Source organism: Cydia strobilella, chromosome 14 (genome assembly GCF_947568885.1).
Source record: "Cydia strobilella chromosome 14, ilCydStro3.1, whole genome shotgun sequence".
NCBI lineage: Eukaryota > Metazoa > Arthropoda > Insecta > Lepidoptera > Tortricidae > Cydia > Cydia strobilella.
In genome coordinates this window covers 10,654,202-10,680,855 of record NC_086054.1, presented here as the reverse complement: position 1 = coordinate 10,680,855, position 26,654 = coordinate 10,654,202, and the positions used below count along the sequence as shown (strand labels likewise).

At 36.2% G+C, this 26,654-nt stretch overlaps 1 protein-coding gene across 4 annotated transcripts in view; it reads left to right on the top strand.

Moving 5' to 3' along the window:
* LOC134747195 (AF4/FMR2 family member lilli) overlaps positions 1 to 26,654 on the top strand; it is a 265,189-nt gene that overhangs the window by 107,185 nt on the left and 131,350 nt on the right. The window contains exons 1-3 of one of the 4 annotated variants that reach the window (XM_063681785.1): positions 4,693 to 5,042; positions 7,486 to 7,722; positions 23,827 to 24,007. In XM_063681785.1, coding sequence (XP_063537855.1) covers positions 7,667 to 7,722; positions 23,827 to 24,007 — 237 coding nt within the window. In that variant the 5' untranslated portion in view covers positions 4,693 to 5,042; positions 7,486 to 7,666. Of the gene's footprint in view, positions 1 to 4,692; positions 5,043 to 7,222; positions 7,723 to 23,826; positions 24,008 to 26,654 lie in introns of those variants that run through there. The other 3 variants (XM_063681788.1, XM_063681786.1, XM_063681787.1) reach the window with 3 other exon arrangements.

Genomic DNA, 26,654 nt, shown 5'->3' with positions numbered 1-26,654 from the left:
AGAAATATGTTATTACGATTAATACGTTTTTACACTGCGTCATTCGTCAGGCGTCAACATATTCTTCATTCTAAAATCGATCAAACTATGTCATACCACATTCAATCGTTTCGTGTTCAGCATCTACTAGCTAGCACCACGTAACAGACACTACACCATATTGTTTTCCGTATAGTTTGAGGTCATAATGTATTGTTTGTCCACATTTTCGTTAGTCATAATTTGGTTTTTCTCAGAATCGCGTAACTTTTCTAACCTAACCTAACCTATCTATAGGATAACCTGAGGAAAATCCTGAAACGTTAACGGTTTCAGAGTTATGACTAATGATAATATGACAATCATTACATTATGACTTTCAATAATTATGTCAAACAAAGGGACCCCTACACGATATTAAGCGAGTTTTATACTAGCAAGAACTTGCATGCAATTTACGTTACATTGCTGACTACTAAGGTAAACTGCATTCAAAATGTTTATCAGATACCGCAATGTAATGATAATTGCATGCAAGTTCTTGCTAGTCTAAACCTCGCTTTATGTATGTTTGAAATTCATTTAGAATCTGGTAATCGTACACAGCGAACGTTTATTTTCTTGATTATAACGCCTTTCATTCCATTATTTCATCACAATGGAAAAGTAAGGAGTTAAGAATTCAGATTTTAAAATGGCGCTGGCTATCTTAAGTATATTTATCTATATAAATATTATACGTGTTGTTGTGTGTAGAAAGGAAGATTTCGGAGATTTTTTTAATACAAAGTACGTTATGGCGACGGTTTGTTAAAGTTGTTTGATTAAAAAAGTATATGTAGTAGCATATACGTCTGGACAACTTAACACTACATCGGAAAATAACGTAAAAATGTCCACGAGCTTACCGAATACGTAATGCAGACCACCTACCTACAACATTTTATTTTGCTACAGTTTCTACATATCAAAGTATGATTAATGTGTTTACGATATGTGACGTTTTCAACTAAAAGGTACCACATTGTCGGTTGTCGATAAGGTTGATTTCAAATTGAAGCCTTATGGAAATAGCGTCTTATTGACAACCGACAATAAGTACCCTTTTGGTTGAACTTGAACATGGCACATATATCGAGCTGTTATAGTTTTTGGGGATTTAAATTAATGTAATTGTTGTAATCGTATTTCTTCATCTAAAACGTAAATAATTAGGCTTAGCCATAAGTAGTTGTAAAAAACTAGAAATCTCCCTACGTAAATAGCTAAAAATTTGTGCAAATGAAGTTTTCAGGACTGACCTGCTTGAATTTTTAGCTTTGGTTATGCCGTTAATACGCTACTTTGTTAGTTTCTGCTGTAATAATGTATTACATAACTATGATTTTATAACATGAATGTACCCCTTACGATCGTGGAAGCCTCAGTAATGCTTAACTTGAAGTTAGCTAATTTGGGTAATTTAATATTGATCTCTATATCAGTCACAGGCCACGCGTAATCATAATAACATACAATTTCGGAATTGTTTCTATAAAATTCAATTCAATTCAAATATATTATAAGTATACAAAAGTTTCGCCAAACTGTAGACAGTTGTTTGTTTGAAGAGTCAATATCTGACCATACTCGTAATCAAAATATTTGTATTATATGTAACTTATTTACAAAATATCATTGGATATTTAACAATCGCTTCCACATTATCATATCATAAGAAAGTCGGACTAATCCCAACAAGGGCCTAAGTATCGCCTCTGGGTTGGATGGTCATCATGGCAGTCGCTTCCGTAAAAACTAGTGCCTGTGCCAATTCTTGGGATTAGGTTGCCAAATCGGACCATGGGTTTCTTTAACTTACATACATACATGCATTTTGAAATGTATAAAGGGAAACAATATATATTTTGAAGTCACATAAAAACTAGTTGATTCACCATGTTTTTTATTGAACAAAAGGAAATGGAAGCGGATCGGATGCAGAAACGTTTGCAGGCTACAGTGACTCTTATTTCAAGATGAGTTGGGTATTGGAAATATAGTTTTCATCTCAGTTCATGCTAGTGTTGTTTCCACGTAAGTAAAAGGCGCTATTAGCTGGTTTTACTCCCAAGGGAGTAATTAATGTACCTTTATGTTACACTCTTTTTTAATTGACATTTACTTAAGAATACATACCTACATAAATATATTCTCTTGTTCAACAAAACTTAAGAAATCTGATATCCGTCTGTTTGTATGTAATACATAGTCTATTTTACAGTACATCTACATTACGACACCAGGTATATTACGTAGCTACGTCGAAAATTTAAAGGGCCATATGTACTGTAAAACGTGGTAAAATACACGTGCGAATAGGTAATTTATCCCTCCCTCCCTTCGGTCATGTTTTAAATTTTGCCACTCGTTGCGAGTTTCCTATTTTTCGCACTTGTATCGTAAATAACTATTCAATCGTAGCTGCATAACTAAAGTTACTAATGGGTTCAACATTAATTAATTAATTAATTGTTTTTTTTTTTTGATTGCTGATGATGTTGATGTTGGGTTTCCGCTCGTCTCTCGTTAAAATTTTGGCCATACTCGTATCTTCCTTATTGCGCAATGTATCTTACTTACTTTTGCTTGTTTTTTTTCTCACTATCCAAGGTTCCTTCATTTATGTCCGATAAATGATGTGCTGTGTTTACTTTACATACATAATGGCGGGGGTTCGCGTAATTATTATCTCTTGTTATGTACACTTATGACACACTTATGACATCCATTTTGGGGCCTTGAGTATAATAAGTCAAATAGGTATAGGTAAAAAACTTAGCTAAAGCCCCTTTTGCTTGTGTGAGTAATGTGTATTGAATAGAAGTTCCATATTTGAAATTTATAATATGACGTAAGGTTGGCAGATTCATTATTTGCTTAGTTAAGAAGTTTGATATTTTTTTAATTCAACATTTATTATAGGGTTTGGAATAAGTTAATAAAAAAAATGACTAGGCTAATTTGGGGATGGGTGGTGATCAAGTTAATTACAATTTTTATTTTTACCTACTTTAAAACATATTTTACGCAACTCTGTTTCGTGGTAAAAAAAATATTTTTATTTTTTTGGGCGTAGTTGGGCACCCGTTGGTGAAATTAGTGTTCCTTACTGTATATCTATCAAAACTGTCTGGTTTTGCCAACCCTTACTTTCAATAAAATCCAACATTATTTGGGTTTGTTGATTAATTTAGTTCCTCTTAGTTTAGTTACTCATAATTTATTTTTTATTAAGAATATTGAGAAATAATTGTCAATGCTGCGTATTATATTAACCTAACGCGTTTTTTGTAAACTGTACACAACTACATGTAAGAGGGACTTTAGCTACCTTTTTTACCTATACTTGCCACTTTTTGTCTCTGACAAGTCCGAAATGTTCTTTAAACTGGACCAGCAAAGTCTGTATCTAATCTACACTATCTAAAATAAATTTCGGTACAAAAATATCATTCGCATATTTCTGTTTTAATTATGCAATTGCAAGTGAATCTTATACTGGGTGTTGTATGTCGGCAATAAAGGATATCATGCATATCATGATTACAGGATGTAATGAATTTATAAAATACACTCAAACTGGATTGTGTAATCTATCCATAACCTATCATGTAGTTCACTTGCCATATTAAAAACTAGCTCCCTTACGCGTTTGTGTGCAAATTATAAGAATTAATAATCAAAAAAACATACGCCAATCCCCCTAAAGCCTCTAAACGTTACGGCTCTCACGAAACCTACCGCAAAAACCTCAACGAACTGTATCCATCAAACGAAACTCGCTTCTTAATACAACCAACCAAAATATACCACCACTGTGCATTTATTACGCCTTGCTAAATGGAAATTCTCCGCTACTTGCTCGACAATACAAAAACAACCTTAACCTCCCAGTCGTTAAGCCCCTTTTCAAACACCGCTTGGTCTCTAAATAATACCTCTATCTTAGTATAAGTGACATTCGTATTAACGCGAGCGATCCTCTAACGACTCAATGTTATCACAATACGGTGCACATTCGATTGATCGCTCTGAGCGCGAAAAGACAACAATATTCGATTTGACTTTATGGAGTGTGCGAGTTTATTGTAAAGGTAAACGATTTACAACCATGGGGCGTGGTTATAAGCATGATATTTGTTTTCGACCGGAAAAAGGCGAGGAACAATAAAAATTACGGCTGGTGTTTTGCGGGCGGCCGCTTCTAAATTCTTTTTAGTACACAAATGCATGGATTAGATTTGCTATTTGTCGTAGGAATTTATGATTGGTACATCGACGGTTCACTGATCCTTATAAATTATAAGAGATTAGACAGTTACCTACGCTTATCTAACAACCGTATCCGCTGTAGCCTGTAACAACAATCTCTAAAGAAAAACTAATCCGTGTTTATTACATTTTAAATGTTATTTAAAAGAACTGCCATGAGAAGATTGTCCTTCTACTTAATTAAAAGGAAATGATCATAATTGAATCGATCATTATCATAACAAAGCTTTCTTCGCCTCTGAAGATGATTGAGCATAATCTGGACTATTCTGGACAATTCGGAAGATGAACTACAGCGGCGTACTGGGAGGCTCACTGACGGTGCAACATCGAGAATTGGGATTGGGAACGTTTACAACATAATAGAGAACATTAGTCCGATCCACTTTTGACATCATTATCTGTGTATTCGAGTGACGATAACCTGCGAGCGTAGTGCGTTCGACGCTCCCGCCCCGCCTCGCGGCAGTCGCGCGCGTCCTCGCCTGCCGTGCAGTCGTGCCACACCGTCAGCGCATGCCTGCTTCACCAAGCTCTCAAGGGTGAGCGGGGAACTCGGTTTTGGCGGGTTTTCGGACGTGATGCGCCTTGCACCCCCCCGCGGGATGCGCACGTGTTGCCGATGCGCGCTCTTGTATGTGCCGGCGCCCCGTCACAGTGAAAACTGTGACGTGAACTGTCAGTGATCACCTGGATTGCAGTGTTGGATGTAGGATCGGAATTAGACGCGGTCGCCTTCGCGGCTTTTTGTAAGAATCGCCCACTTCGACGGATGTTATGTCCATGATGTTGACTCACCCGTGACGCACTCGATCGCTGGAACTGGGAACTATTTCATGATGCTATCGACTGTAATTTACAATTCGTTACGATGCTACGCATATAAACACGCCTGTTGACACTCGGGGTTAATAAAATGACGATTTATGATTCAGACACTGGGGCTCTGTAACGTAGATAAAATGAAAACATTAAATTATTAGGGCACGAATGAGACCAATTAAACGTCCGCTTTTATTTTTATCATTCGCAAATGAGAATAATGTTCTGTCTTGCTTTAACGTTCAATTAATAAATAAACTAAAAGCTTTATTAAGACCCATTCATATTACATTTATTGGTCAACTAATTAATCTAATGATACTTCCGAAGATAAAGTTAATGGAGGACAACGCAAATTACCTGAGCGCCTACCTGGCTTTGCAGTAACAAACACCGTTCCTTTAAATAGGGACGAACTCTTTCTTCCTTATATGTAGGTATAGCTACCTAACATATTAGCGTCAAAAACGACAAATCATTGCCCAATTATGTAGTTATTTTTTAGACTTGACCAAAAACTATAACAATTAGTGGAATACAATCATTGCTGTCAATTCTTCTTACACACTAAATTTTCTACACATCGCTGTAGTATTTTTCTATTACCCATTTCATTGTCTGGGAATTTTTGCATTTCAACTTTGTAGGGTTTCCTCGTGTGTTTATGATTAAAATTCTCTTGTGTTGGAGTTCTGCAATTTTCTATGCACAAATTCAGCAGTAGTGTAATTTCAATTACATTATTATTTATTACATAAGAACATTTTTGTAAGAGATATCCGAAGAAATCCACCCTATTAAGTTAATTAAATGTAAGATCATGTTCTCTTGTTAATAGGACGGGTGGTCAATCGAGTGGCCCTTGGGGTCTTATCGTCTTCGGGTTACGATTATATTCCCACGGACCGTCTTAATGATTACCTTTAATTGACTTATAAAAGCCGAGGATTCCACATGAGCCCTGTCTACATTACTCCACTGTTTACGCTATATCGATCCCATTGTGCTACCGAAAGGGGTCCCGGCCCACCTTATCCCCACATCTCAGCTGACGTTTTTAATCATATACTTACGTGGATAAAGAAAAATATTAAAACACTTTTTAAATGTGATTGGTTTATGTAAAGGCTATTGAGGAGTTTTTAGATTAGGTGAGAACTAGATGTGGTGGTTACCTTTAAACAAATGACAAAGTACCAGCAACCCGACCAGTTCGATCTGCGCTTAAATCTAGGTTAATGTTTTTGAGATGTGGAACGTAAAAATTTAGCGTATAAAGAAAAATACACGGTTTACAACAACAAAATTTGATTGTTAACCTTGACAGACCTTTTTACGAAGTTATTGTACCCGCATTCATACGGTAAGGGTGATCGTATGGGGTAGAGCTTTTTTGTGCGCTCCCTTTTATAAAAATGCGCCTACAAAATTATCAAAGAACAAATCAGTCAGCTTCTAATTCGTGTTGATTGTACTAAAAATTCTGATTCTTACCAAGGGTTGGAGTTTACCACAGTTTAACACAGTATGATCCAAAAATCTTGTCATTTCATTCAATAGCATTCTATTGCAATTAACTAATGAATATGGTACCTATTACTAACAACAACATTAAATCCAGCAGACTTAAACAGTGTCGACGATGGTTAGACGCAACACCGATCAATCACAGGGGGAAACATCCGAGTAATGGCTCCTCATGACCCTAAGAAAAAAGCCGCCACATCCTATTTACTCGGTTCGGTGCTAAATAAGGCAAAATGTATCCGCGGCCCAGCCTCGCAATTAATCATCGGGCCGTCCGGAAATTTCCCAAGTAATTACTTCTTGAATTAAGATTACACCTTATTCTCCACGTTTTATAAAACGCCTTTATGCGGTCAAAACTGGCTGCCGTTATTAAAACATTTCTAGAATCCGACGTCTCAACTTACAAAGATTAAAGATATTTTAACATTTCCACGTGTATCTATTCAATTAATCCCGACCTCGATTAATGTCTTTGAAGAGCAATGACGACAATTTGCCTTTTGATTTATCCTTGTGACGTCACGCCGCTAGCGAAGCCCCGGTGTTCCAATAGGTATTTTCCTTCTAAGCAAACTTACATATAACTCGATTCTGTTTATGAGTACTTGGGATAAAGTCGAGATTTTTTTTTATTAATTTGGTTTATCCTAATACTTGAATGTTTGCTACTTTAACCTATGCAAATACATAGCTCATGATTGTACTTCCACTCGGTGACTTTGTTTTGTTTACCTTTGTCATCGGGCATGAATGCTAATTCGTCAGTTGCATCGATCGAGCGAAACGTGACACGAGTAACATTATGCCTCTAAGTCCTTAACTCATTTGTTTGTTCCACAGTACTTGTTAATTGCGAGTATTGACGATTGGCAAAACTTTATCCACGTCGAAAATGTTCGTTCGCGGAGTTGATTGAAACTCTGTAACTAATTTGAATATTGTTTAAGTGAAGTGCGCAGTGTTTCTTTTGTTGTTGAGATATTGTTGTGTTTGACAAGACGTTGCTGACGAGATTGCTGGTATGCATATGTGCTATGAGCGGCCCGGCCTGGTCTCCGCCCTGAACGGCGCTGTTGGGTAAGAGATTGTTTTTATATGTTTTAAATGAGTAGGTATAACAGCGCTTATGTCACATTGCGTTATAATATTGTAAGTTACTGAGAAGTTACTGTGTATAACTGTACACGTAACGTAATAAACAAAAACATCATCTATTCCTAAAAGTAAAGTTCGTTTTTAACAACTAAACACAAGGAATATTTCTGTGGCCCTAGTGAAAAAGGGTACAAGTCTCGCGCAGCGCTGGTGTAAAAGGGTGTAAGTTTCACGTAACACTTATGCCCTTTTACACCTAAGCTGCGCAAGACTTGTAACCCTTTTTCACTAGGGCCACAGATTTACACCAGTAAACAAACAAATAAATAATTAATTCACAAGCAAAGTGCCTATAATAGGTAATTATTGATATTGTTTGATGTTGATACCCCTTGTTCCAATTACTAGCGACATACCTACACCCTACACCGATTTGGTAATTCAATTTGGTTGTCCAGTCTACATATACCCTGTTATCGATAGATAATATTTACAAGTGGAACTTAGTCTAACGGCGACGCCTTCAGAATTTCCAATTGTCATTTCCGAATCCTACACTTTACTATTTTATTCGGAACCTTCCGCGTAACGCACGACTATTCCCATTGTAACGGTTCTGTTCGTTTAAATTGTTTTAATATTGGGTTCAATGTATTTTTTTTAAATCCATGATGTTTTTTTAATCTCTGCAATATTTTCGATGTGAAAATATAGATGGCCACTGAGCAACTTTAACCATGGGACCAACCCCGAAATCACGAAAAAACAAATTGCCTGTTTCATACATTTTGGCTGGTCAGATGTTGATGTTTTGTATGGGAGAGCCAAATTCATTTTCGCGATCTCGGGATTGGTGGCTCAGTATGACCTACATATCAACAATTTTGGAAAAGCTCATGAAAATACATACTCATTATAAAACGCTGTTAGAAGATATATTGGGAAATAATAATTCATCGCTAGATATAGGTATATTTACTTTATTATCTGTATTAAAATTCATCAGAATCTTTTGTTGTTGCCATTGGCATACCAACTAATCCAGACGACATTACAAGCTGTGTTTTATGTAATAGGTAACAAACTATAAAAGTGACGTCCATAGTAGAGCTGCTCAATGACTAGTAAGCCGTGGCTCACGATAATCCAATAAGCTGTATTAGAAGCACTCTGAACTAACCTCCCTATAATTTTAAACTAACACGGAACTTAATCGCGTAAAAACTTACGTTTCCTTATGGCCTGACGTTTTGAACGTGACGTTACGTTCGTGGTCACAGGCAGACTGACGAGGAATTGTATCATGTCAACATCTTTGGGTTTTGCGAACTACCCGCATTTGATTATTAACTTGTACGCTAGAGGGTTGTCACTTTGCCCCTACACACAACACTAACGAGTCTCGCGACATCCGATGGTATGTGATGGGATGTTTTTTCACCCTTACATTTGCTAATCTGGATTCCACGAAGACGAAATTATGAGTTTAAAATTATGAGTGAAGATCGTGTTAGTCTAACCTCCCTAGTTAAATATACTGCTACCTTAGCTTATTGTACTAATATCGTATCTTTGGAAAATTATAGGAATTTCCTTCCGTGAACCGTGAACACTCCGACTGTGGAATATACTCCCAGCCGAGATTTTCTCAAGAGATTTCACTGTGGGTTCCTTTAATATATATATATAAAAGTTTTTAAATGGTTCGCAACGTGTATGTGACACCCCTGGAGTTGTTAGCGTCCACTAGTTGTACCGCTAACCATCAGGCGCCCCAATGCCCCATATGCTTGTTTGCCACTGAAGTGGTATTAAAAATGCATACATTAGAATTAGAATATTATGTTTACGTACAACCAAAACAACTTTATATGCGCCGTTGGCAGGTACTACGTCAAAATGCGCGTTTCTAAAGGGGCTTAAGAGCGCTGGTTCCAGCTCGCTAACAATCATAGTTTTCGAGAAATCTTCATTGTCACAACTCCCTTCTGTCACAACCCACCTTAGTCTCCCCTACCTTCTTAGCTTAGCGGAACTTTTTTCTTTTGTAGTCTAATTTAGACAGAAAAACAATATCCCTAACTACTAAACTGAACGAAAACGTGCTTTATAGTTTATATTAAACCGTAAAAAACTGTGTTTAAAAGGAATTCATTTATCAGCTAACCTCGCAGGTCACGCTGATAGTAAATATCAAAGTAATAAAATGTAGCAATATTGTTTTGCCTAGGCGCAGTTTCAAGGTAGCCGGTAGTATTAAGGTTCAAATCTATGTAACAGCTCATACGAGGTAATGTTTTGGCAATATAGGGCGATCGACCACCTCAATGTAGGCGAGCGATCATATTATTACATAGATTTGAACCTTAATACTATCACGATACATTTGCTTTTTAAAGGACATTGTTGCTTTGCCACGTCGCTAATACGGGAGCTAGCCGCTCGCATAAAAGAAGTAATGGCTTTTGTTTAACAGATTAGGGTCTTAGGCGTAAAAATCATTAGAGAAAATACATACTACACATATAATATGTATAATATATATAAGATATGTAGAATATATCGGAATTCAACATGTGTGACAAATATCTGAATGAAGAACTGTATTAATTAGTGGGACGGGTAGTCTAGATATTTTTGAGCACCTTGGACGCTCCGATATATTTTATGACCACTAAAAAACCTTTTTGTTTCGGTGCAAACTTTTTTTTGGCGTTTTCTAAATCAAAATATTAAGCTCTATCGATTTAGGATATAAAACAAAAGTAGAACATTTCAGATGGAAAACTAGTCTGTCTCTATTGTTTTACGCAAAAATCTTTAGTGTAGACAAAGGATCTAAGATTTTTCAAAAGTATTGGGGAAAAAATTGGTCATCGCTCACATTTAAGAAGTTAGAAACGTTCTATTTTCTTAAATGTCAGCGAAATAACCCTTTTAAATTTAACGAGAAAAAACACGAGGATGTTGAAGATAAAGTGATGATATTTGTATAAACAAATAAGCGGTCGATTATAATGACTAGGTAACTACAACAGATATTTTTTTATCGTACAATTGTTTTTGGAAACAACTCGGAATCGACCCCACGAGACTGACCCAGACTAACGAAGGTCATAGGCAATACTGTATATAAGTATTTTAATAGCAGACCATTAAAGCGCCCTTTTTTTAAGAAAAATAATGTTCTGTCTGTCTGTCTGTCTGTCTGTGTGTTTAAACAAATCTTTGGTGTGGTGTTTATAGGTTAGGTTTTTATTTTTATAGCTATCTATTTGACTTTCAGTCGGTTCGGGTAGCAATGTTCAAACGGGTTGGATGTATGTGGTGAAAACTACTATTTTGAGGTAACTCTGTGGCATTTGCGATGATTACGATTAGTGAAGATTGTGAAAGTCTGTTACCATAGCATAGACTGATGACGGTCATGATGATAGTGATCAATTCAATTGATCTGAATTAAGGTAGGTATACATTTCCAAGAGTCACAAGTATAGTAGTACTATACTCATCTAATTGGAATTTAGTAGTATGCCTGCCATGTTACGGCAAAACAGCGTATCTTCATAGATTGAAAAAATATGTTATAAAGATACACTGTTTTGCCGGAACGGGGCAGATGCCGTTTTAATTGGGCCAGGTTGTCAAACCCCTAAACAAATAAGTTTTTGTTTGCTTTAATAGTCGTAACTTATTATATTCAAAACGTCTTGATGTGTGTGCCAGTTTCCGAAAGAGATTAATAAAAATCTTTAGAAATATTAAGTACTAAGATACTAAAATTGAATAAGTCATTCATCTTGCGGATAATGTCATTAAATCAGGCCTAAATGTATTCGAATTAAATAGCAATTAGTTAATTCGCTGAGCATAATATTCACAACGCCAACGGCAGCGTTTAGTGCCGCGGTACAATAATTAAGTGCTGTAGCTGGCGTCCGTAATAACCGGACGACAAAGTGTAACACTGAAACTTACTGTCGCAGAACATAATGCATAGAGATATAACAAGCACAGATTTAGGATAAGAATAATTATGACACTCGTCTGTAACGTTAAATTACCTACTCTTTGTAGACTAGGGCTATTGAAGATTTATAATAGACGTCATAATTAAATAGCAATTAGCCTAATCGCCCAGCATACTCACAAATGCGCACAACGCCAACGGCAACTTTTAGAACACCGTGCAATAACTTACGGCTATAGCCGGCGTCCGTAATAACCGGACGACAAAGTGTAACACTAAAACTGACTATCGCAGAATGTAACAATGCAGAAATATAACTGCAAGCACAGATTATTTATAAGAATAATGATGACACTCGTCTGTAATATGAAATTAACTACTCTTTTTAGTTCTTTCCTATTTAATAAACAGAACATGTGGCCAATGATTACAGCTGTTTACGATGTACGAGTACTTTATTATTTCATGCATGGTGATAATTAATTAATTTTAACTACAGTCAATAATCGATTAGTTTTTTTTTTTTTTTTTTTTTTACTTGCAACTCGATGTCGATAGAAAAGTGATTCGGCCATTCCTTTACTACATTAGCGACTGAACAACATTAACAAACAATAAAATTAAATATAAATCCCGACACCGATTGCACCCTGTTGAATAATTGAATAAGTATTTGAATTTATTTGAGCAAGTTGGTGCGAAGCGAACGTTTTGTCGGAGTAGGCCTTAATTAAGTAGGTAGGGCCGAGTTTCATCCACCTTGGGTCGGTATTAGAATCGTTTACTAGACGGAAGCGGGAAGCGAGTCGAACGAACAAACCAACGCAACTGTGCCCCCGATATTTAAGATTTTATTACGGTTCCGTAGCCAAATGGCAAAAAACGGAACCTTTATAGATTCGTCATGTCTGTCTGTCCGTCCGTATGTCACAGCCACTTCCAAAGTGGTAATGTGTGTCCCCCCCCCCCCCCCCTGTTACTTCAAAATAAGAGAATGATAAAACTGAAAAAATATATATATGATGTTAATTACCATGCAAACTTCCACCGAAAATTGGTTTGAACGAGATCTAGTAAGTAGTTTTTTTTAATACGTCATAAATCGTAAACCGCAATTTACCTTTCACTCACGTTTCACATAAAAGATACATTACTAAAATTATGTAATGTACGGAACCCTCGGTGCGCGAGTCCGACTCGCACTTGGCCGGTTTTTTACACTGGTTTGTGCGACGCCTCAATCTCGCTTGCACGTGGCGAGCTATTGGAACAACTCCTTATCGGAAACTTTTCGACACCAGCTCGCCACTTTTTCAGCTGTGTGCATATTTTATTTCATTAATGGCCATCTTTAAAACGGTTTAGTGCTGAAAGAGGAAAAAAAACAAAAGTTGAGAAGTTAAAATTATTTATTATTTAAGCTTTGATCTTTTAAAGATCTAATCGTATTAATATTTGTGCAAGAACTCATTAACAGACAAATTTATAAGGAGATTTTTTTTAATTAACCTTATTTATCAATGAATGTTTTCCAGTTAATTGCAAGTATAATCTGTGGTAGTCTGTTCTTTTTTGATTTAGTCGGTGTTCCAAAGTCCCTTTTGAGCTGAAGACAGAGCCCACTCTGTCGAATGCTTGCAAGAAATTGACATGCATGTCATAAGTTTTCCTCATCATCAATTTGCATACAACCCGCCAGAAGGTTGGAGTAAGGCGAAGGAAAATTTGCGAGGACACATCGTACTTCCTATCAGGAAGGAAAACGACAAACGCATGACGATTGAGCGATTATATCACCCATATGCTAAGAAACTTTGTGATGAAAAAGATATAATGGCACCCTCTGTAGGTACTCAGTTGCAATGTGATGACAGCTCCCGGCGCCATGTTTAACGTAAATCAGTTTATTGATTGCGCAGTGGTGCCTCCATGTGTTGGTAATGATCATAGGCGGGCGTCATAGAATGCCCAAATGTTGTTCAAGGTAATTTGAAGTTTGATATCCTTGTGGATATAATAAGCAATGATATTATGACTCCAGAGATAGGCGTTCCAAAACAAGAGAAAGATACAAGCTTATGTTTAACAACGAGTGTTACAAAGATGAATAGTTCTGAAGCGAAAATTAAACATCAAAACCGATTCATACATAGGTAATGAATGAAATAAAATATGGGTGTATTTTTTTACTCCTCATGTATAAGTATAACCTATGTATAGTTACAAAATATCATTGGATGAATGTTAGAATCATTCAGTAACAATATCAATAGGTCGTTTCCTGATTTAGGATCTGATCATCACAGCCATGTACTAGTTTTATGACTTATGAGGCTTAATAATCTTTATTATTCGTATCAAATGTATGGCTAATGTAGCTTTCCATGTCATAGTATTTTTCGGCGCGTTCGTTTAGTTCTAGGACATTATACGGTCTAGCGCGCAAATTTCATCCGAGTGACCTGGAAATTCCGGCAACGAGCCTGCTTTACCTATCTTTAGTAGCCGTAAAACTCACTAGCTTTTAGTGGATAAATACGCTCATAAAATCAATAAAATGCGCGTGGTGTACCGCAAGGCGCTGCTATTGGTCCTATGCTCTTGCAGTTGATAATAATTTACATATTATAACTTTTCTACCGTTACTAGTGTTTTGTTGGGTATTAACTTGTAGTTCCGATCAACATGTTATTTTTTAATAATTTCCGAATCAGAATCAATCATAAAGTATATTTTAGCATAGCAAAAAACAAAAAGCCGCGCAACTACCAATTTTCTTTTGTAAATCCGTAGTCCGTTAATTGATAAAACATGAAAGTTTAATTTTGTTTACTGTTTGGCTAGACTTGAATTTAAATATTGATTCCATGAAGATTACATAATGTACTGAAGTTATTATTAGACCTTTGTTGACCCTAGAATAACTTTTAATTAAACCTTCCAATTTATCGTTGTTCTTATTCATATTAAACTAAAATTCGAAGGGTTACACTCACGCACAACATTTTCGATCTTATTTGCATACGTTGAACGAATATATTCTGTATAGAATCTCTAGTTTTGCCAATAAGTGGTGAATCGTGCTTAGAAAGAGAAACTTTCCAAAGTAGTTACTTAATTAATTTGATTCCTAAATAGGAATGGATACGTGCAATATTAAAAAGTTCCTAAGTAGATTCATCGCAGAGTTCGGTTATGTAAAAGGCTCACAGTACATCGCATTTGCAATGCTGGAAGGAACAAAGAAAGTCGATATCTGAGTCACTGTCGCTTACAAGAATTATACCTAAGGGGTTTAATAAGGACACAATAAGTTCATACATATTAGTAGAAATACCTACTTGAATATCATCTCATAACTAATCCGATTTCACTAATGTACATATATAATATTGTCTTCGGTTACCGCGATAGTTACTCATGGAATAAAACTATGAAAACGGATTATATCGCGTATATTGAATTTATAATACATCCCGACGTTTCGAACTCTTTACAGCGTTCGTGGTCAACGGGTGACTGAGGAAAAATTACGTAGTTTTTATCGCGTATATATATATATCTTTACTTGAAAAATAATTATAGTGTATAACTAGCCTTATGAACCGATTTTGCATGTACAACCAGCCTTAAAGTTTGTAGTCTATGATTGTTCATTATTTTAGTATGTGGGTATTTTTGCACTTTGTAATTTTTCCTCAGTCACCCGTTGACCACGAACGCTGTAAAGAGTTCGAAACGTCGGGATGTATTATAAATTCAATATACGCGATATAATCCGTTTTCATAGTTTTATTCCATAATGTACATATACTTAATACTAACCTAACGCTACAGTATAAGTATACTAAGACTCATTAAGACGGTCAAAATTATATACTGTATGTTTGTGAGTCTATAAGGAGTGTTTATTTGTGTATGTTAATACGTGTCAATATCCAGACCGGTAGATAAGGTATGCTTGATCCTTGACTGAATATTATGCTAAAGTGTAGTTCGTTGTACATTCAGTATAACGATTTTCACAGATTTCTAGTATTTTCCATGAGATTTTTACTAAGCGAACATTTGCGAATTGAAATAAGTTCGAACTAGCGAGAACATACACAAAGTGCGCTTAGTAAAAATCGACCTGAGCAAATCGAGCTGGCAGATTCAACAGGTTACACAATTAATACATTAAACTTTACCTCTAATTAATACACCATTTGTACAAAATTCTATGTAAGTAGCCTTATAATTAAGAATCTTTAAACAGTAAAGTTCTACCTCAAATGATTTGATAAGTGAAAACGTTATCTTATTTATTTCTACCTCGCAGCTCGTTTTGAAGCCTAAATTATTATTCTTTTACACATATAGGTATACCTTACATATATCTTGTATGATAACTTCGCATTGAGAATAATGTCGTACATTTAACAAGTTAAGAATATCCAAAAACCGGCTTTTTGATCATTACTCCGACCTTGCGCCAAGGTAACCTGTCTGCGGGCAAATCGTAATGTATCTTATTAACGGTTGAAAGTTATGTTTGTTATAGAGTTTGTAGTACGGTTCTTATCTATACTGTTAAATCTAGTTTCGAAGGGATCATTCAAAATCCCCTGAGGAATCCTGAAAAATTATAACTAAGGTTATATGGGGTAAGAAAACATTGGGACAAGAGAAAGACTTGTAGGGAAACATACTGTTTGTCTTGCCCCGAGCAAAATAAACTACGTTTCTCTTACCCTTCCATTTCCTTACCTATTTTACATGCATATTTGTTTTAGTGAGTTGCCGACATTTCAGCACCTTTGCCATCTTCTCAGGGTGTTCTATAGTATAGTTAGGTATAATGTAAATGACCATTTTTGACCAACCCGGAAAATAATCGTTTAACCCTTTGGGATCGTGAGAAAGTCGGTCATATGGTACCAGTTATATAGATCGTACAAAGGAAATATTTCTTTGTAACTAATAATACCTACTAGCTGAAAACATGTATCTTCTAAAGTTAACAATATATGCCTAGTATGGTTAAAATCTACTGAAGCTGCAATCTAAAGCTTTCTGGGTGGTCGGGTGGTCCAGCATTCATTCTTGTCTTGGTATAGATCCGACTGCTATTCAATCCATTTAGAATGTAATTTTATACACTCTTTTTTAACACGTCATTGTCAAACGAGTTTAGAGTGGGTTGTAAATTAATAATTAGTGTTAGATATAAAACTTGTAAACTGATTCCGTGTAGATGTACGAACTGTTTGTACTTGTTTAGTCTAATGTTTTATTTGGAAACCATAAAGAACGTAGTATTTAATTAGGTAAAAGGAACTAGGAAAATTAAGTACAAATGCATTTAAATACCGTAGATCAGTTGGATTTATTTAGAATTTTTTGAAATTTGTTTGTTTTATTTTTACTGTAATTGCATGTGCATCAGTTGTATCAATAATCACTACACTTTATAAAACAAAGTCCCCCGCCGTGATAAACTCAAAAACTACTGAACGGATTTTCATACGGTTTTTACCTATCAATAGAGTGATTCTTGAGGAAGGTTTAGGTGTATATTTGTTTAGGTTTTGTGTAACCCGTGCGAAGCGTAGTTTATTTACCAACTAGCGACCCTAGTTGGTAAATAAACTATAAAATTTCTTAAATTCTTTCATAGGTACCCACTTTTAAGAAGTCTTGCAAAGAAATTCGCGTGTAATTTACTCAGCGAAAGTTATAATAAAAATGAATAGTTTGCAAAAGTCAATTACGTAGTAAACTCAAGTAATGTACCGTGTCGAATGTTTTCACTTCCTGCTTCTATTTGGCATGAGATGACGAAATTTTTGATGGCTTATGAGCGTATTAATGACCTGTTAAAAAGGTTATTAAGCTTTTAAAGATTATTTTGTGCCATGTAAAAAGTTACTGATTTCCCGTGTTTAAGTATGTGCCACTATAGTGTCACTATGCTATCAAAACAAGTCGAAGAGAGTCCTTAATGTAGGTCAGTAGAACAAGCAACAATACGCAATATGTATTTTATCGCGTCCTGCTATGAGTTACAGATGTTCAACTTATAAACTATGATGACATCATTGTGCCGTACAGCGCCATAATGTTGGCGTTACATTAATTACTGTCTCAGAACATGTGCTTAAATAATTCTCATATTACGTATACGTATTTACGTACTTAATATATTATATTGTATGGAAATGAGACCGTCATAACACCTGGAGTCCTTAACCTGTTGGCATTAACTATATCGCGATCATTGCGAGAGAGGAGACTAAAAGTTTGAGGAGACCACGAGTATACTGGATAGCGATAGTTATAAAACAACACAAGCCGACCGTATAACAGTTTTACGGATGTTCGATCTTAATGAAATTCGTCGAAGTTAATAAAGTTTTCCCTAAACTCCGTTCCAGCTCATGTGCTCGTTACATAGTTAAAAGGCGTTCCCGAGTTATTTACGACTTAGTGGGTATTACGACTGAGTGGTAATTAATAATCATAAATCCGAAGTCTTGCGGCAGTGAAAGTGTAGTCGATGTCAGTAAACCATTTTTTTTTTTTGTAATTATTGCGCTCGTTAAGACAACGGCTGGTTCATTATTCTGCCAGACGATGGTTAAAGACATTCCACTATTCGCAGGGAGAAAACGGACAATTTAGAAACTACATATATTTATTGGTATTAGTTTTTTCGTGTGATACTTACGTTAATTCTGTTCGACATTATTTTTAACAGTTTGTCATAAAAAAATATATTTTGATACACAAAAGACGTTCACAAAGGTTAGTTTACGTAAAATAAGTGGATGAATTAAATACAATAGGCGCTTCAATAAATCTCTATTAAACACAATAGGTAATGAGTTCGAATTAGGTAACTCTCTGGCATGTTCATAAAATAAATCCAACTAGCTGTTACTTCCAAGCCCCATTTCCAACTTACAACTTAGTTTGAGAACATTCGCACCTATCTCGGTGAAACTTCGTGCAGTCTTTGCATCAAATAAACCAGCCGCAGTTAGCATCGAATCAACTTCTCTCCGTATTTCCATGACGTTTATTAAAAAGGGAATTTTATATCACATAGAATAAAGTTCTCTTTCCATTGACACTATTAATCAAGTGACGAGTTTTAATAAGTAATCGTAATGTGATATTAACTAGCGCATTATGTATGTGAAGTAGTTACACCTATTGACCGACTTGTTTGCGCCTTACTATCGTCCTTGGCGTTCCGGAACGAGTCGATATACCATCGGAATGATATATATGTGCTAACCTATCGCGGAAATACACTAGAGTCTAGACTGTATATGATGTGGTAACTTCTATGCATTACGACCTTTTGGATTTCTAAAGTTGTATCGACTACTATGTTTTTGTTCGAATTATATGTTACATTGTTCTTAGTTAAGTGGTTTTAAGATTTACTGCCGCAGATTATTATTCATTTTGTATGAATGTAGAATTAATAAGTGAGATATGTACATACTGATTATGCAAAAGCTGGCCGGACTTAAAAGAGATCCGTAAGATATGAGCCTACAAAATAAATACTTGATTGTTGATTTTCAATGTGTGGTGCTGCCAAACATATCCGTAGTTTTTGTTTTTCTTCAGATATTGCATTACTGCCTAATTGTAAGATAAGATTGCAAAGTGCTTCTTGACATTACATTGTCGTGGTCTACACTTTGATAAGAAAATTTAGCATAATGAAATGCAATTTGTAGGTTGAGTGGTAGATGTTACAATTTTTATATCACTTTCTTATTAAGAGGCCGGTGTCGATTTTAGTCGCAAAAATGTAAAATTGATAGATTTAGTCGATGAAATTGTACACCTTTTGTTACCAAATTGAAATAACAAGTACTGGTTTCTATTAGCACGTCTTTTTATCTTGCCTTTTATCAGATAATTTTTTTGAAAACGGACTCACTAAATTAGTAATGAAATAAAACTATGAAAACGGATTATATCGCGTATATTGATTTTATAATACGGGTGACACCCGTTGACCACGAACGCTGTAAAGAGTTCGAAACGTCGGGATGTATTATAAATTCAATATACGCGATATAATCCGTTTTCATAGTTTTATTTCATGAGTAACTATCGCGGTAACCGAAGACAATATTAAATTAGTAATGTTTTTTTTCTGAAGGACGTTTAGGCAAACGCGCGTAAAGCACTGATTTTGTCGCTCTTATTTATAAATTTCGTAAAGTTTGGACTGCTAAAAGTGGTAAATTTGTATTATGCATATTCTGTACTTGACCTTTATCAGATTACATTTTTGTTATATGACTTAGAGTTCGAGGAAATGAAAGTTAAACGAATTCAATTTTCTCCAGAAATTACTTCAAAACAAGTGACAATTTCTCTGAAAATCGACTTAATTTCAACGTAATTTTGATACTCAAACAATCTACAACATTTGCTGAAACTATTCTTATACATCAATTTGTATAATATACCTACCACCATAATTTTTTGATGAATTTTTAAAAACTAACCCTTCTCTTCAGATATTACTGGTGACGCACGCTCGCGACCTCATTATTAAAAGGCAAGATGAGAAAACGTGCTAATAGAAACCAATACTTGTTATTTAGATATTACGTAACAAAACGTGTATAATTTCAACGACTAAATCTATCAATTTAAAATTTTGGCTCCAAAATCGACTACGGCCTCTTAAAGTCGTCGTCAATAGGATTTGCAAACAATGTAAACAAACCATTTTACCTTCATTACTTCGTAATCTTGCTCTTTAAAAGGACACCCTTAAACTTATCAACAGTCTATACTTAAATATTTCATTTATATAAATTTTTAGTTAAATTAAATGTACATTATTAATATTTTAGGCAAAATAACCTTCGTAAAAATGGTAGGTTATGTGTCAAACGCTAACAAAATTTGTCATATTTGTTTACATTATTTGCAAGTTCTATTGACGAGGACTTTATAAGAAAATAAAGGAAAGTTACATTATTTACATACCCATAGTAGGCCCCTGCCAAGTTTAAATTGGACACTGATAATGAGTAATATAGAGAGGATATAATCAGATGGCCATGCAGATTACTGCTGCATTGATAATCATGACAAAGAGAAAAGTGGTATTGTTGTTTTATTAAACCAGCTGTAGGTACATATTTTACAGCTTGCTGCGCGATGAGCGGTGGATCATGCATCTAATTCACAGTTTTATGACTAAATACATTGAAACCTAAAATTCGCTAAAAGCAATAAAAGCATCATCTTGCCAGTCAAAGGAATTTAAGCTTCTATTCTATAGTTACATTCCATGTTTAAATTATATACTCGGTCGGCTTCCGCAGATACGGATGACGAATTGGTAAATATATAACTTTCTTGACTATATGGGTAATTCCGAATCCCTTGTGAATATCGGATACTTCCGAAATTTACTCGTAACTCCGTCCATTTTCGGTATCACCCGATATTCAAAACTGATTCGGAATCACCGGATATTCCTGAACATATACAAGAATACTAATTGGTTTAGTTTGAAGTAAGTAAAACCAATAATCAATAGGAATTTAACACTATGGTATCTTTCTTATAACGGCAAAGTTGCTTCGTTATCTGCAGCCCAGCGATAAAGAAGTTAAGAAAAGAGAACCGACAGTTAATACTTGGTAACACCCATTTAAGTACCCGCCTTTCATAAAAGACTTTCCATTATTATGACGTTTTAAACGTCCCGTAATAACAGACCGGCTGCACCGACTGCACTAACTGCATCGTTAATGTACATTGCGCTTTATGGCATACGAAGGCAGTAATCCGTGGAACAAATGAACCCATGGATGTGTCTAACGAGCGAACGATCGCTTTGAGAAAGCCGCGCGGTACCGGCCGTTGTATTGTTGTTTAACCAACCGTAATGCAAATGCAATAGATAACTTGCGTTATGTATCACTTTTATTAAATTTAAACATAGGTATATATCTTTACTTTTTATTATGTTCGACGGCAGGCGACTATATAATCATTTAATATTTATCTGTATTATTTCTGACTTCTTTTCAAAGACGTAAATAGTAAATTGTATGACAAAGGTATAAAGCGATCCATTTATAGTATTTATATTTTAATTATTTATTATTATTATTTATTTATTTACAAAAACATGTCCGGCTCACAGCGGAGGCCAAACGCCATGACATGGGAAAAAACATTTCATACACAACACAAGACAAGTAAAACACAACAAAACAAACAATTCATCATAAATAACATAATTAAACATAATAAAACAACATTCGGGCATATCTCCCAACCGCCTCAGTCTAGGGACGTGTGACAAAAACATTTAAATATTCGGATATTTTTGAGCACAAAAGACACAACTTGTCATTAAAAAGGTCAGCATCCTGGACCGAGCCAACCAAACCGTTTAGAAGTTCGAGGGCTCTCGACGTGGGCGCTCGGCGCGCGTACTGCGTGCGCGTCACGGGGACTGCGAAAAGCGCGTGCCGGCGTCGAGCGCCCGCGCGCACATAGTCGTTGGGGACGAACAGCCGTATGCTCGAGAGCACACAAGGATTATCCACTTTGCCCCGGAAAAGCAAGACATAGTGGATCGCGAGAAGCATTTTCCTCCGAAACTCCAGCATTTCCAATCCGACCATACCTGTGACGAACAACGAGGGATAGAGAAAAGGATAACGGCCATATAGCCTCTTGTAGAGGTACCGAGCGAATTTTTTTTAATATAGTCGAGGATAAAAATGGATATTAAGTATGCCTGAGTTATACACTACTCTTTTCAGTTCGATTGTGAGTAAAATATACAAAAATATCCAATATTGTAGGTTATTTTACCGTATTTACAAGACTAAAGAAAATTGTACTCGGGCCGGTCGGGGGCGCGGGGCACGCAGGTCGGGAGCGCGCCTGTCGGGGGCGCGCGCGCAGGGCTGGCAGTTTGTATGGCAGATGCAGGACTTTATTGCTAAATCAAGAAGGGTCGTAATAGATGATTTTATTTTATGCTCTAGCTAGAACATAATAAGCAACTTTATATTATGGAAATTGAATTTCTGAAATAAATAATTATTTTTCATTTCTCATGCTCTGAAAGAGGGTCATTGTTGTTCTAAAAGGTGTGCAGAAAATGATACGTGTCTGCACTAGAGCATTTTACGTTCCAAGTACGATTTTTTCTATTTTTTCACAATAAGCAATTGAAATTTTGGGTTTAAATGAATTAGTTATAAAATTTCCATTCTGATATAAATATCCATATTCCATAAATAACGATACTTTTGCCTAAATTGTTATTTGAAAGTACCCTCAAGAAATACTATAAAAATGTATACTTAGTCATGTTTTTAAAATAACACATGCATTTTACTTACCTCGTATTCGAAATGAAAAGTAGAGTGTTTAACTCGGGTGAAAGGCATCATTTCAGCCTCGGGCTATTGGCGCTCTCACTGCGTTCGAGCGCCAAAATACCTCGGCAGAAATGAGTGCCTTTCATCCCTTGGTTAACAATCTACTATAACTTAATTTAATTTATGTCGTCTACGCTCTGTTAAAGTCTAACTTTACGAGCATGAGAAGTGAACATTTTGTTTATGGTTGTCGTGATAAGCTCTTTTACGTTTTCTTTACTTTATTTGTATACAAGATAACTTACGGAGAAATTTTCTTTTACGAAGTTTCATGGAAAAATACATCGTTTTACCTCGTTATTCAGCTGTATACCTAACTTCTGCCTTATTTTATAATTATGAATTACAACACGATTTAAAAATAAAGAAAGCCCATAGAAAAGCTTATGAATAGAATTTTAAGAGCACAGCAAAGCGAGCAAGGTTCTAACTGCTTCTGCGACGTCAACCAACCTGGGAATAATCTGGGATAAAATAGTTCTATGTACTTAGGTATCTGAAAGTACCTAAACCTGGACTGAATGGAGCCCGTTCGCACTTCACTTAAGAGAGCTTTAGCAGCATGTATGGCCGCTAGTACACATCCACTTATGGACCTGGATCTCTAAGTGGAGTGCGTGCGTCGCACTAATGGTTTGTGTGTCTGTTTCAACGAGTAACGTTAGACCATGTTTATTCCAGGTACGACAAGTGGGACCGAGACCGGGACCGCGGCGGGGGCGGCGCCGGCGCTCCCGCGTGGCCGGGCCGCGACCGCGAGCGCGACCGGGAGCGCGAGCGGCAGGCGCGCGCGCACCAGATGTCGCAGGCGCACGCCGCCGAGCCGGACGCCACCGCGTCGCTCTTCCAAGCTCCCTCCAGGGTTAGTATACTTTATTGTTTAAATATTTAACCCTTAAATGCATGATTTTTTGTATAACTTTTTAATAAATTGAAATAGATGTGTCATGCTGTATAAAAGTAATAAATGTGATTTTGGATAGCTGCATATTGAGCCACGGACCATCAAATATACGATGCATATATACATCATTATGCATTTAAGGGTTAAGATAACTTACTCCATGTTTCGAGCATGCTCCTCCTGAGACCCAGAATGCTCTGGTCTACTATGTCCTAGTTTCTGAACAAGTTCACCCGGACCCGGACCAGCAGTCATGTTCAATTACAACTGCAATTCGTTAGAATTGGCAGAGCTATCGACACATCGGACAGCTGACGCCAAGGCCGGGGTGCAATCGGATTATTAGTATTATTACCAGTCGACGTGGGATTACGGCCGGGAAATCAGACCAGAGCGATTCTAATAGTTACTACTAGTATAGTCTTGTTATTGTTAACAAGTAAAATTGGTCAAAAACGTTCACAAACACGGGCGTCTTTGTGGACTTATTATAAATTCATATATCATTCTGTTACTTCGATAACATTTAAGTCTTGTATCATCGACATGACCACCGAAAAATGGTTTAGTAAACCCACAAAAATGTTCAACTAGTCACATGCACTACTATATAGGTACATACGATAAACTGGAATAAATGTCATACACGACGTGGTCAGGACGTTAGCTGCGTAAGGTGTGAATTATACACTATAGTATAAGGTGAAGGCGCGGCGCTGGCGTGGCGCAGGCATGATGCCGCTGCCACTTAAAAAAAAAAACCGGCCAAGTGCGAGTCTGACTCGCGATCCAAGGGTTACGTATATTACACAATTTAAACAATGTATTTTGTATGTGAAACGTGAGTGAAATGTCTTTAAAAAACCCGTAGGGGTCGGATCAAAAACTAAGTAATTAAGTCCGCCTCACGCTTGACTGCGATTTCTAATAGGTTTTCCTGTAATCTATAAGTAAATATCTATTTTGTTTGTTTATTTTTTTCAAAATTTAAGACCCAGTAGTTTCGGAGATAAAGGAGGAAATGGTCAATTTTGCCTATTTTCTTGAATAACTTCTAAATTTTTTATCAAAATTACATAAAAAATATATTTGAGATTCTCACAATGAGCTCTTTCATTTGATATATAACACGATATAGTCTGAAAAACTTTATTTTTTAATTTTTTCATTTACCCTCAAAAGTGGCCCCCATGTTTAAAATTTATTTGTTTGAATTATATGTCAGTCTTTGGGTCACAAACGTACATATGTATACCAAATTTCAACTTAATTGGTCCAGTAGTTTCGGAGAAAATAGGCTGTGACAGACGGACAGACAGACAGACGCACGAGTGATCCTGTAAGGGTTCCGTATTTTCCTTTTGAGGTACGGAACGCACGCGACGCAGGTGTGGCGCAAGCATGATGCTGCCTCGAAAACATTTTCATACAAAATGTAGGTAGGCGACGCGACGTGAAACATACTCAAGCGGCGCGGCGCAGGCACGCCTCTCCCGCGCCGCCAGCAGTCGCGACTGGAGCGGCGTGGAAGAAAAATGTCCCTTGTTATACGCGGGAGAGGCGTGCGACGCGTCGCCTACCTACATTTTGTATAATATAATTCACACCTAAGCTGAAGACGCCGCCGGTTCGATTCCGGCCTCGGCCACCGGTGGACTTGGTCACTTTTTCTTTAGTGTATGACATCTATTTCAGTCCACATAAATGTTTTTAAATAATATACCTGAATACGAAACGGTCGTCAAAACAGTCTAACGGTAAATCGATAATTTAAATTGCAGAACACTAGAACACGCAATTTTATTTGTCATAATTCATAACAGAGTATTTATTCAGACACAAATAAATGTGTACGTAATAACAAAATGTAAAATTCATAGCACACTTGTTTTGATCGCGAGAACATTGTACCTACGAATGTACGTGACTATGACCGGTCCAAATCTTTTCAACACTTATTATATGTATATATACACCTCAAAAGAGTGCTTTGTCTTGTTTGTATCGTTTATTTTTTATACAAAAAGTATACTTTAAATGGGTCAAAAGTAATTGACTCCTTGTTCATGCTTGTTGCTTGTATTCACTCGCATTTTCAGCGACACAAGACAAAGGAATTATAAAATACGTGGAAACTAAAATACCAGCGGATTTAAAAACTAGGTATACTGCAATTTGGTAGCATTCGTTGTTTTTAAATCTACGAAGAGCGTTGGACTGATTGTTACGGACAATACAGCGACAGATTACACACACACACACACACACACACACACACACATACAGACCACTACATATTATAAAACAAAGTCCCCCGCCGCGTCTGTCCGTCTGTATGTTCGCGATAAACTCAAAAACTACTGGATGGATTTTCATGCGGTTTTCACCTATCAATAGAGTGATTCTTGAGGAATGTTTAGGTGTATAATTTGTTTTGTGTAACCCGTGCGAACCCGGGGCGGGTCGCTAGTTTAATATAAATTCGTAGTCAAAATTGTATAAAGCGGCAGCCATCTTGAATTTTCACATTTTTAATTCAATCGCATCGAAAATTAAATTGATGTCTATGAATCTACTCTATATAATTTTTGGCGAAACGCTAGTT